Here is a 13,860-nt window from a genome sequence, read left to right as displayed (position 1 = left end):
AAAGATTTATAAAGCAGGCCTAATAACAGCAGATGTACAAAAATCATTAAAGCCTCAGGTCCACCATTAAAGCCTTGAGTTCCACCAAGAGCTGGAGGACAGAACAAAGACCACAGAGGAAAGGATAAGAAGTCATACTTACTGCTTTGTTTACTTTAGTATTTCCATTTGGTTCTTGTTTAGTACTTCTCATTTTCATTCCTTCTGTAAACGAAAAAAAAAGTAGATTGGTTATTAACTCTGTCAACAGACCAGCAATTACTGCAAAAATGGATTCAGAGCTTTATTTTAAGCTTACTGAAACTTGTGAATTATGCAACAGATGTTACCCCACCTTCATATCCATGCTAGGAAGTTCAAAGCTAAATTGTCAGCTCACTTGTAGCAAGTAAACTGGACATTTAATGTGCAGTCCTTTACTGAATTTACCATGGCTTCCTCTTAAGACTCACACCCTTATTTTCTCTTCACCCTAACTTTACCACATATCAAACTGAGAAACAATACAGTTGTAAAATAATAAACAGTGAACTTACATAAAAAGAATAAAGCACAAATAAAAGGAGAATTTTATCACTACCAAAGCTTTCTTTCAGCATAGGTTCCTTTTGTTCATCTTCCTCTTCTTCCTCAGACAATGGTGAAAAGGCAAACCTGACAGAACAAAGGTAGAACAGAAGAAAAAAATTAGAAAACTACGAAAACTGCTCTACCATCTGGATTTTATAGGACTAGTTACTGACACTGCGATCATAATAATTCATAAAATCAGTTAGTGAATAAAAAAAATAATTCTTCCCCTTCGGAAAGTTCTTAATTGCCTACATTAGCAAGGGAAAAGCAGGACGACATGATATTTATGAGTGTAAGCTCAGCCGCATACTACCTAAGACCTTAGACAAGTTACTTAATCTCTCTGTACCACCAGTTTCCTCATCTGTAAACAGGGATAATGGAATATTAGTCTCACAGGGGTGTTTTGTGAAACGTAAATAAGTCATTACAAATAAAGTGCTTAGAACAATACCCAACACATTCAGTAAGCAGTCAATCAATGTTCATTTATAAAGATACCCAAAGGGTTTTCAAAAGTTCATGGAAAGATCTGTATTATCTTTTCATTCCATTTTTCCACAAACTTTTTGAAGAACCCTCATATATCACACAGAGGTAAGTAAATTCTCACCTAACTTAAATCCCAGCCTTCAAATTTGAAGTTAAGATAAGGATGGACTAATCTCGTGTGTTCCAGCTTATTTAAAATCTCAGTTTCCAAGTGGGGCACTCAGAATATAAAGGCCTGATCTGATACATCGCAGATGCCTTTCCTTCACAACTTCTAAGAGACTTAGCAAAGCAGCTGCCAGGCAGGTAATTTCTAGAATGCTTTAGCTTTGACCTTAACAAGTACTTCCCATTTTATTGCTGCACACTATTTTCTTTCTACCTTGTTTTTAAATCTCCCTTTCATGATAAAATCTCTCAATAAGCTAGGAATAGTAGGAAACATCTGTAACTTATTAAAGGGTAAGTAACAAAATTTTGTGGTACATGTCTTGGCTGATGATACACAAGAAGCATTTAAAGTCAGCATAAGATGAGAAGGCCCATTCTGCCTCTAGTCAATATTATACAGGAAGGCCTAGCCAACATAATAATACAACAATCAGTTATGAGATAGGGAGATTATTTGGCAAGGAAGGAACTGCATTATAATGACTTTAGACAAAAACCTATCTGATGAGAAAATCTAGAAATTATCAGAAGATAATATAGGAGGATTGATGATTATGATAAATATATAAAAATCAATAGCATTCCTACATGTTTAGAAAAGCTATATATATATTTTTTTTTAAAGTCTGTATTCACAAGAGCCACAAAAAAAGGTAAATAAAAAGTTAAAAAACACAACTGAAGCACTGAAAGGACTAAAAAATAGGGAGAAATACCATATTAAAAAATGAAGTTATCAAGAAGATACACAATAATTTCCCAAATTAATCCATTAATTAAGTTAAATTACAATCAAAACCTTAATAAGATTTTCCTAGAATTAAAAAAACAGGCTAACTTTTTTACTAAAAAGCAAAGATCCAAGGGCTGGCTGGTTAGCTCAGTTAGGAGAGCACGGTGCTGACAATACCAAGGCCAAGGGTTCGGATCCCTGTACTGCCAGCTGCCAAAAAACAAACAAACAAAAAGCCAAGATCCAATAGCAAAGGCTATTTTTTTTAAAAAAGGATTAAGAGTAGAGGTTTAGGCCCTCCAGATACTAAGACTAATCAGGAAGATAAGGTAATTACGACAGTGTACTACTGATGCAGGATTAGCATAACAAGAAAGAATGGAGAGCCCAGAATCAATTCTTGGTGGATGAAAAGTCTTGATTGTGAAATTCTTAAAAAAAATTATAGCAGAGTAACTTTATGACTTTACATCAGGCTAGGAAAGGATTTCTTAAGACACAAAATGTACAATCCAAGAAGGAAAAAAAAAATGACAAATTTGACTCCATATTTCCAGGTTTTTGTATGAACAAAAACAGCATAAAATTTAAAAGATAATCAACTAGGTTCTTCTGCAATATGTGCAATACTTATAATGAACAAAATATTTGCATCCAAAATATATTACATATTCTTACGAATCAATACATAAATTATTACAGTTTGAATGTGTGTCCCCTCTAAAACTCATGTTGAAACAATCTACAGTGCAACAGTATTGGGAGGTGGACCTAATGGGAGGTGCTGACGTCATGAGGGCTCTATACTCATGAATGGATTAATGCCATTATAAAAAGTCTTTATGGCAGTGGGCTCTCCCTCTTGCCCTTCCACGATCTACCACGTGATGATGCAGCAAGAAGGCCCTCCACCAGATGATGGCACCTTGATCTTGCCTTCCCAGCCTCCAGAACTGTGAGCCAATAAATTTCTGTTCATTATAAATTACCCAGTCTGTAGTATTTTGTTGCAGCAGCACAAAATGAACTAAGATTATTAATAAGCCAATAAAAAGTAAGCAAAAGATATAAAAAGCTAATTCACAAAATTATATGACCAGTAAACAGAAAAAAGATACGAAAAGTAATCCAACCTCCCTCAAATGCAAATAAAAGCAACACCAATATTAATTCTCATCCACCAGGTCTACAAAGCTTAAATAAAATGATGGGAGATGTGGAAGGAAGGAAAGAAAAAGCTCCTTTCATACCATTGTTGTTAGATGCATAATTTGTTTCAGGTTTCTTTTGGGAATGCAATCTAGAAATACTTTAAAAATTACAAATACACATACCCTTAACCCAGCAATTCCAAACCCACTCATTAAATATTTCTTAAGCATCTGCTATGTATCAGAGTGCAATGAAAAATTAACCTTACGTAAAAAGAAGTCTGGACTTTCCTTTGACTAGTGGGAAGTGATCTCTCTGCTGCTGAAAAATCCTGCCTGATAGGAGTGTTTTTGTCTGCCTGAGAACCTGGGCCACCAGACAGTCTAACAGTGTGCTTTGGGTACATCATATCAGTTGTAATCTCTGGAGAACTGGAAACTAAAGGTATTAGCTAAACTTGCAGGAAGGTGGTTTATGATTGAGCTGCCAATCAAATGGAATGGAAACTCTGGGCACCAAAGGCTCAGATAAGTTCCCAGGGTGGCAAAACTCTGTGTACTGTTACATACTGTAGCCTGGAGGAGGTAATGCCATCAATGACTCTATGGGGAGAGAATTACTGGGAGTTCTATGTTTAGACCCCACCTAGACTCTGCCCTATGTGTCTCTTCCCTTGGTTGATTTTAATTTTTAATTTATGCCCTTCCTCTGTAGGTAGCCATAAGCCTAACTGCTTTCAGTTAGTTCTGTGAGTTTTAGTGAATGATCAAAACTGAGGATGGTTTTAGGAACCCCCGAACTTGCAATTGGTGTCATAAATGAGGGCAGTCTTGTGGGGACTGTTCCCACAGACTTTGTGCAGTTTGGCTAACTCTGGGTAGTTGGGGCCAGGAGAAGTGAGATTCCCCAGAACGATGCTGACTCACTGAAACATGTGGTTTGGTAACAGAAAGGATAAGAGGGTGGAGTTAACAAACCTTTGAATCCCAGACAGACACAAGGTCCCCCATGGTTTAAAACCGCAGCTGTGCTGCCATCATTACCAGAGGTAAAAGTTACCAATGAAATTTAGAAATGATCCAACTCCTGGGTAACAAGTTAGCTCACTGGATGTACAAGGAAATACAAATAACAAGAAATAAGTAAAACATATAGCCCTTTGGTTATCATTATCTGTGATAGCTAAAATGAAAGTAAGGAAGAGTGTTGAAGTAGGATGCTGATAATGGGCCAAGCATGGATTCTAGCCAGTCCAAGCTAGAGCCTCTAGTCTCAGAGCCCCTAACAAAGAAACCGGTAGAGAGATCCTGATACTGGGCCAAGCTTGGATTCTAGCCAGCTAACCTACAGCCACTAGCCCAAGAGTCACTTCAAAAGGGAAAAATTATGCTAGAAAAAACAGACAGCAAAGGTTAGAATGATTCGCAGAATGGACAAAGAAAGGGAAAGGAGAAAGGGGAGAGTCAAGAGACTTGTCCCAGCAGGGTTGAAGTCTTTAAACAGTTATTAAGGAATGGTATGAATAAAGCAGAAATTGATGGGTCAAAACAAGATTTAATACAGCACTCTTGGAAGTTGGGTAGACTAATGGGAGCACCTGCTGGTCCCCCAACATTGAAAGGCCCTAAACAAATCTGTTTCATTTACCCTAGTCTGGAGGAATTCAAAGTCTGACCTCCAATCACCTGGGGTGTTGGTCCCACAATTTAATCAAGGTAAAGACTGATGAGAAAGCCTGGGTCCCATGACCCAATCCCTGGCTGGGGACTCACAGCTATATGCACATGAGTGGGTAAAATGGTCAACGGGTAGAGAAGAGGCATTTCCGGGACTCCTTGTCATGGGAGCCCCAGGCACTGTGGCTCCAAAACCTGTTGGTAAGTCCAAATGGGGCTACAGTCAGATTAGGAGGATATAGGTTGAAAGGGTCAAAGTAAAAGTTTGATGAAAAGTGGTATATTTGAAAAGGTTTTATGTAAAGTGGTTGTGTCTTCTTTACCTGAATGTATTATGGAAATGGCTACGTCAGACAGGGAACACTTAGCCTACCTAGTACTGTAAAACCAAAACCTGTCAGTAAAGTCCTGATGGAACTATAGCTAGACTGGGAGGCTATATAAATGCAACAGTTGATGGGATTAAGGTAAAAGTTTGGATGAACACTGGAAGGTTTAAACAGACTCTATGTGAAGTAGCCATATCTCCATTACCATAAGGATGAAGACTGTGACTGAATGGGGAATACTTCCCTTACCTAGTAGCATAAAGCAGAAGGCATATAAATCTGTCCTTCTGCCCTCATTGACTGGACATACTAAACGGGAACCAGTAAGACTGCCCAAGCCCTAAGAGGTCATTAATTTCTAACAATATAGAACAGAAGGTGGAGTGCTGGTAAAGACAAATTCTCTATATAAAAGTCTTATGCAGGCAGTCTTGTTGGGACTCTTCTTTCATAAACTTTGGCTAACTCTGGGTAGCCAGGAGTTCTTTGTCCTTGTGGAATTTACAATTTTGGGGGTGGGTGAAGGCAGGGAGCGGAGGGGGAAGGCAGACACTAAACAATAAATACATAAAATATATAGGATTTAGAAGATAGTAAGTGCAATAGGAAAAAAAAAAGAATGGAACTAGGGGTCACTGGAGTGCATAAGAATAAACATACACAGGTATTTATATTATTGTACCTTATCCTATTTTTAATTCCCCCTATGCATAAAAGAGTTAACATAACAGGCCTTCAGAAAGGCCTGCTTACAAGATTGGCCCATGGTTGGCTCTGGGAACTTCGCACATGACCTGTAACCTAACTGGTAAGGGTGAATCATCACTATGCCTAGACTGTTGGTTCAATGTGATTTATGATAAACATTTGTTTTCCTCTTGGAAACATGGAATTTTACTATGTACTAGGCAGAGGGTGCTTACATGACCAGTCTCCAATAAAACCTTGAGTGCTGAGTGTCTAATGGGCCTCCCTGGGCAGGAACAATGCACATGTGTTACTGTATTTTTGTTGCTGGGGAGAGGAACACATTTGATGTACCTCCTCAGGAGGGAAAGAACACAAGGAAAGAAAATGAATTTCTATAGACTCCGCCTGTTTCTTTTCCCTTTGCTGATATCAGCATCTTGTAAAAAACTTTAGCTGTAAGTACACCTAGGCTGAGTCCCATGAGTCCTTATAGTAAACCACTGAACATAAGGGTGGTCTTAAGAACACCGAAAAACCTCAAACAAAAAATAGCTCAAATACTCATTAAGAAGGGAATAAATTAGTTTAACCGTATTGTATCTGTACCACGTAATATTATGGCACCCATGAAAATGAATGTGTTCAATTTAAACCAGTTACCTTGGAAGGAATTTCCGCAATGTACTGTTGGTAAGTAAAGGAAGATTCCATATTTGAAGAGGAAATAAAATGTGAAATGATTCACTACATTAGACTGTTAACACTGATGTCACAGAACTGAAGGCATTTTTTTGTTTGTTTTGGGGGGTTTTCTTGGTGGTTGGCAGGTATGGGGATCTAAATTCTTGACCGTGGTGTTATCAGCACCACTCTCTGAGTGAGAGCCCTTGAAGGCAATGTTTTAAAATAAAAGGGAGAAAAAGGAAGTGTAGAGGGTTAGAAATTTTGATTCCTATTTGATTATTAGATAGCGTTTTTAGGTAATGCATGCATGGGACAAAAGTCTTTGAATAGGAGGCAAGAGCCCACCAAATCAACTTTTTTTTTTTGACTGGTAGGGGAATCACACCCCTTGGCATGGTGTGGCCCGCCCCATGCTCAGCCAGTGAGCGCACCGGCCATCCCTATATAGGATCCGAACTCGTGGCCTTGGTGCTACCAGAGCCACACTCTCCCGAGTGAGCCATGGGGTTGGCCCAAATCAATTCTAGTCCAGTATATGTTTATTCTCAGTTGATTTTTAGTATAGGGTTTTTATGTAATGCATGTATGGGACAAAAGTCCTCAGACAGGAAGCAAGAACTTACAGCTAGAGGGCAAGAGCCCACCAAATCAATTCTAATCACTGTTTAGGTAAGGGATTATATACACTGATTGTTAATATAATGGGTTCATTCGAAGATTTTGTGAGAAGGAAACTCACACAGGTTTAAAGCCTTTAATATGAGCAAAAGAAATGAAACAAAACAGGGATTGTTCTGAGGGCAATAACCTTTAATAAAACAAAGCTTAAATGATAGGAAAATATGTGAATTAAGATTTCCAAGGACGTTCTGCTAGTTAGTACATGGGGGTTATTCCACATTTTGCTTTAAGCTGTTTCTTTGAGTTTCTCAAGAAGTCAGGCACTTTCATGATTGTTTTATGACTTTTTTGATGGTATAGTGTTTAAACTATTGTGAACCATGCATGCTTGGATGAAGATTGTTACACAGCCAATTTCTGTATGTTCTTACTAAGACTGATTAACCACCATTCTTTTCCTGTAATTTCCTTGTTTTTTCAATAAAAAACTGAAGCAAAAACCGACTTGGGGCTGTACCCAGTTTCTCCTTCTAACAGAGGAGATGCTGAGGTGCAGTCCCTTTGGGCTTCTCAAAGTATTCATGTTGCTTTGAGTAATCTTTTTGCATCTCTGTTACACAGTGAGAGGTGTAACAAGGAAGAGGGAAGGCAATGCAAAAATTTTTTTAAATATAAATATAGCTAGCAAGTAACCAGTAGATCAGCAGACCAGTGTAAAAGAAAAGTCCCGAGAATGTCTAGGTTCTTTCTGAACAGTGTGATTTCAGATCTTTATTTTCTACCATGGGTTTTCTCTATTATTTGTTTTTTCTTTCTTTTTTTTGTTTCAATGAACACATATTAAGTGCATAATTTGAGAAGACAAGGCTTGGGGCCAGCCTGTGGCTCACTTGGGAGAGTGCGGTGCTGATAACACCAAGGCCATCGGTTCGGATCCCTATATAGGGATGGCCAGTTGGCTCACTTGGGAGAGCGTGGTGCTGACAACACCAAGTCAAGGGTTAAGATCCCCTTACCAGTCATCTTTTTTTAAAAAGAAAAGAAAAGAAAAGGCTATTTTCATGGGGTAAAAGAATGTCACTTATTTTCTTTCCCTAAATTGGTATGTATGATTATAAAATTAGCTGTTTAGTTATATCATCTTACCATTTTCCTTCTTGGTGTTGTGGTTATTTAATATAAACTCTTAACTGTCTAAATACAAAAGAAGGGAGGAAAAAGAGAAACAAAAGATAGATATTCATAGATATTCACAAAATAAAGATAGGCAGTTCCTAAATAATTGAGATTTGCCTTTAGTTGGACAAAGCAAATTCCCATGTGGATTTTTAATTCAAAAATTAGTCACATAAGTTTTCGGTTTACCCTCTATGTCATTACGAAGTGAGCTGGGCTGCTGACTACAGAAATGTTTCTTTCCTTTTAGATATTAGACAGGAGACACTCTCCCTATAAGAAACACAATATATCTACCTCCTTTACCAATCTAAATATTTATATTATCAGAAGATGTCAGAGTTGAAATGGACCTCACATCACTTAGTTTAACTCCCCCTCATTATTTGAAAGGAAACTAAGGCCCAAAGAGGCAACATGCCAAAAATTACAAAGCAAGTTAAGAGAAGAGCTCAGACAGGAACCCAGTTCTCCTGATCCCGGACATAGTGTTTCTTCCACCATACAACACAGCCCTGACACTGTCCCCTGCAATGCACCACCCCTAATTGATAACATGGCCTTATAATGGTTAGCAGAACAAATAATAAGAGTCCAAGAACCTCTGGTTGTTTGCAGATGGTCGCCAGAGAATCATGATGACAAAGAGGATCATGGAGAACAGCAACCGCCAGATGGCATCATCTACCCACAGCTCCCGCCAGTCCTAAGGGGGAAAAGTACATTTATACACATTATCTTAACGCTCTGTTCATTTATTTACTCATTCAAGTTGTATTTACTAAAATGCTGCTATGTGCTAGGCACTGTGCTAAGTGCTGAGGATACAAAGGGAATGAACATAGTTTCTTCCCTTGCAGTGCTTACTGTTAAAGAAAAGGTACCAACTGAACAGAACATTTGTCAAAGCATCCTCATAGCTCTGAGAATCTTTGGGAAAGGGTTCATACAGGACAAGAGAGTAACATTAGGTTGTTATATTTTATAATTTTCATTTATCTATTTTTACCAAAATAGAGCCTTAGCTACCTCCAAAGAAATCCTTTTGACCACTGTCTTTGTGCTCAACGATATGGTCTTAACGATATGGCTTTTACTCAGATTAATATTACTCAAACACCACTAAATGTTTAGGACTCTGGACTTCTTATTCAAGATTTTTAGTTAAAGCAAGACAGGATTATGATAGACTATGCTTACCACTTATAAAATTCTCTCCCACTATTGGGATACAGTCAGACAAAACAAACAAAAAAACCAACCACCACACCAAAAACTATGATAGTACTTAGGAGGAGGGAAGTATTACAACCCTCAGAGTAGGGACCTAGCCCTAAGTTCTTTTAAGCTGCATACCTTATAAGAATCTTATTACTGTCATCATCATCATTGTCTGGGTATAAGACAATACATTATTCATAAATGTATGTGCTTGTAACTCACCGACTGACAAGTCACTATCCTGAATTTCATGGTTGTCCAGATGATAAATACAATAGAAGCTAATAGTAAATGAAAACACTGATCAGAGTATGAATGTTGGTTTACATGCCCAATAACATTCCCCCAATTCTCGTTATGTGGAATTCCATACCCCTCTCATCCCTGATATAACACAATTATTTTTTTTATCAGTTATTTTAACAAACACAATACAAACTTTACTGAACACCTACGATAAGCAAGACCCATGATACATACACTTGTCAAGTACAGTTTTGTAATAATTTTGTTTATCATCTGGCTACTTTACTAACCCTCAGAATTGGAATAGACAGTATTGAAAATGTGGCTTTTTCAAGCATTATCAACATAATTTTCCTTCTTTTACCCTTAGTATAGTAATGCTCATTTTTGTCTGGTCAAATGGAAAAAAAAAAATGCCTGATAAAATGACTGCAACACAAACAGAAGAGTGGATCTACATCCACAGATCAGACCTCATTATTCCTGGTAAAACGGGCAAGAGGCAGGCAAATTGGCCTAGTCTGGCTACGGTACAGCTAATGTCTATGTTTTATGATGCTTAGATATATATGTAAAAGCACGATAATAGCAATGTACCCTAAACCTAAAATTCAACAGCTATTTAATAAAACTAAATAAGCATGTAGTACTGTCTTCTAAAAGGAATCTAAATGCTATTTGGCACTCAAGTTAACTTGCCTCAAGAATGCCTTAGAAGAAGAATGGAGAGAAAAGAGGGATACACTAAAAGCTAAAATGATATGAGGTTCATTTTCAGGTATTACACTTAAAATAAGTGGTTCTTAACCTTTCTTATTTTTTAATTTATTTTCTTAATCTTTTTTTAAACCATAGGTCCTTTTGAGAATTTGACAAAAGCTAAGAATCTCTTCCCCAAGTGAAACATAGAAAACTTTCTATACCCACTCATGGCCTCTTAGATTAAGTATCTCTGTTCTGAAAGGATTACATTTAAACAGCAGGAAGAAAGTCCCAGACTTACCTGCCACTGCCAAGATAAGTGTGTTGGTGAAATGTCGGTATAAAGAGAGTTTTACGATGTTCCTCCGAAGTTTTAATAGCTTCATTGTTTGAGTCAGGCTAATAAATATGTGTTTGCAGGTCAAGGAATTCAAATTTCAGAAAAAAATAGTAGTAAGCCAGTAAATTAATCCTCAGGTTTATTTGAGGATCTGGGATTATACTGACAAAATTGTTGATCTCAGAGGCTGTATAACTCTTTTATTCTCACTTAATCTCACAAACACCCCAGGTCTCACCAAGATAATTCTTTCTTATCCAAGAAAGCCATTGTTTTCAAAGAGACATTAAAGAGAAGGCAGAATCAAGATAAAAATAGAATGTAAAAATAAGAGGAAAAACATAAAAAGGAGAAATGAAGACAGGAGGAGGCTTTCTAGAAAAACAAAAAAAAAAAAAATGAAAAAGAAATAGGAAGACAAATGAAAGAAGATGAAATGAAAATGAGTAACAGGCAAAGGACATCTTCTCTTTTCCTTTAGGGTATGTAGCTCTGTTCTCATCTGTCCCAGCTAATCCAGTCTAAGGTCATAATTACACTCATACCTACAACCTCCTAGAGTTCTACACTCAGTCCCCTCCTACCATCTGAAGGAACCTGCCATTAGCTGCCTGCACCACCCCGAATTAAGAGAACTCTACAATTGGCTGAGACTCCCAGGCAGTTAGATTCCAAAAGCAACGACTCTCCATTTCTAGAACATTATTCCCAAGTAGAAGTTGCCAGAGAAGGAGGAGGGAACTGTTGGCTACTAAAGACAGTATCTGCTCTCATATGCTACTTTCAGAATGAAGAACAGATACAAAAATAAGGGAGTTGAAGTTTGCTCTGCCCTTTGACAGAGTCTTAGCTGTTATCTAGTCATTTGGCCATCTTATTTTATGGTTTAGTCCCACTGCCCTCTCAATTCTTCCCAATACTTGCAGAGGTTCAGAAAACATTTGGAAAGACACCGATCTTGAGAAGTTTTGGTCATGTGGACCTAAGACACTTCAATTTCAAACATTTTAGCTATATGGCAATCCACTCAAATGCAAAAAATTACAATTTTGTTCACATTCAGCTTTTTGCAATAGTCATTATCTATCAAAATAGTAATATTGCTCAATTATCCATAGGACCAAATATATAAAAACCAAAATAAATTTAAAATAACCTCAAAAAGACAAAGTCACAAAACCCGATTGAATCTTTCATCCAATAGGCCAAGGCCCTAATAAACAAATGTTTAATTTTAAGGAGTACGAGAAAAAGGATTACTCAGATGAAACTTGTTTGTTATCTGCTGGTTGACTTTGCCTGTAAATGAATCAATATTTACTCTGAACGGTGAAAGTCTTCAGACAATCTCAAGTCAGCTTTTGAGTGAGGGAACAAAACACTCACCCTGTAAAGGTTAAAACCTGCTAAACCTACAGTTTCAGAAGAGTCAAACCACATTTTAAGGATCAAAATATTTTCATAAGTTTCAAAGCATTTAATAACTGCTGAAGGCCAAAGAAAGAGCAGGACCAGAGCAGCCTGTGATTCTCACACTAAGTGAGGTGCACAAATGAGTCCAAAATCAAAGTGAAATGCTCTTTAAAACAAAGAGAAAAGTCAGAAGCTTTTCTCCTGTGCTCAGTCTACAGTAACCAATTTCTGATATGATTTTAAAAATTAAAAAAAACCCTGCTTACCTGAACCCTCAGGTAATTAAGCCTTAACATACACTATTCTCCAGACTAAGGAGTAATCAACAAAACTGGTAAAAATTCTTTGCAGAAAGATCAATGGAAACCCATCTCCAAGGGGAGAAAATGGACTGCCATCACACAAGCCAATGAGAAGGATATCCACCAGCACAGGGCAGTGTCTAGGAAAGCCAAGGGGATAAAGGCCAAGGAAGCAAGATCAGTCTGGGCCTGCAGACAAAGAAAAAGAGGTAGTGAAAAACAGATGTCTAGAAAGGCACAGAGAAGAAACCTGCACACAATTCTGCATTTATATAATCATCTGAAATAGTTTTGCATTTGAACTGAAAGAAAATAAAAAGGACTAACACTTGACACCTAATCATTCTTCTCTTCTTACAAACCATCACATATTATATATAGCTACAAGCATTTCACACAAATTGTCAATTACAATCTCAATACAATGAAACATGCTACTAACTACTACAGAGTTCCTATCACACTAAGATCCATATTAGGAAGTGACCACACCAAATAGTTCTAGTGTTTATAAGCCTCCATCTCATCCTATCATTTCCTAGTAATGTGATTTAGGCTACAAGTCTAAAAAGACCCTTCTCATATTTTTAAAAAATTACTGTATCATTAATATATTAAGAATTATTGATTTCCAGAACCGTAATATAATGGAATTATACAAACAAGAGCTCGCCCCAAAATAAAACGTAAGGCAATTTATCTGTCCTCAAAAATATGCTGCTTGTTTCCACAAGTTTATACATAAGATGCTTTTTATGTAACTCTAATTACCCAATCACCAGGGCATTACTGAAAGGATATCCATAAAATAATACAGGCATCAATTGCTGATAGGGCCAGGTATACTATCAGAGCCAAGGGATGAGAAAAATACTACAACAGCAGCAGAAAGAAAAAAAAAAGCAAAATTGACAGAGAGTTAAAGTTGCTAAGTCTAAGGAAACTACATACAGAGCAGCGTGATTTGAAAAACAAATTTGTATCCACAAAATGTTTTATTTAAGGGGTAATTTACTGCAAAACTTATTGAGCCCAGTTTTCTTGATGGCAAAGCCAAGTTTATGGCATTTACCACTTTGAATCTAACAGGTTATTAAAGTGCCTGATTTTTAAATAAATAAGAAAGTAATCAGAATAGCCCAGGGAAGCCTATTTCTTCTTCACATTAATACAGCTATAACATAAACTTATCACTTAGATCTCAGTGCTTTGGTTTCCTTCCCTGTCAAAGGAAATAATTACATAATTCTCGAAAATGGTGTGAAACTTCATTAGTTGCATTTTAAGTAAGCCTCTTTTTTTTTTTTTTTTTTTTTTTTTTTTTTTTTTTTTTTTTTTT

At 37.0% G+C, this 13,860-nt stretch overlaps 1 protein-coding gene across 6 annotated transcripts in view; it reads right to left on the bottom strand.

Annotated features, from left to right (window-relative positions):
* The window catches only part of TMEM87A (transmembrane protein 87A), a 51,442-nt gene that overhangs the window by 11,328 nt on the left and 26,254 nt on the right, over positions 1-13,860 (bottom strand). For 3 of the 6 annotated variants that reach the window (XM_008587373.1, XM_008587390.1, XM_008587404.1), the window contains exons 12-17: positions 13,323-13,394; positions 10,768-10,876; positions 9,741-9,799; positions 8,900-9,003; positions 581-654; positions 143-204 (exon numbers count right to left, since the gene is read on the bottom strand). In XM_008587373.1, the coding sequence (XP_008585595.1) occupies positions 143-204; positions 581-654; positions 8,900-9,003; positions 9,741-9,799; positions 10,768-10,876; positions 13,323-13,394 (480 nt within the window). Of the gene's footprint in view, positions 1-142; positions 205-580; positions 655-8,899; positions 9,004-9,740; positions 9,800-10,767; positions 10,877-12,641; positions 12,711-13,322; positions 13,395-13,860 lie in introns of all 6 variants that reach the window. The other 3 variants (XM_008587382.1, XM_008587396.1, XM_008587410.1) reach the window with 1 other exon arrangement.

The sequence above is a fragment of the Galeopterus variegatus genome, unplaced genomic scaffold, assembly GCF_000696425.1.
Source record: "Galeopterus variegatus unplaced genomic scaffold, G_variegatus-3.0.2 Scaffold119, whole genome shotgun sequence".
NCBI classification, from domain to species: domain Eukaryota; kingdom Metazoa; phylum Chordata; class Mammalia; order Dermoptera; family Cynocephalidae; genus Galeopterus; species Galeopterus variegatus.
The sequence above is the reverse complement of the archived record's forward strand: the minus strand, read 5'-3'. Positions and strand labels throughout refer to the sequence as shown.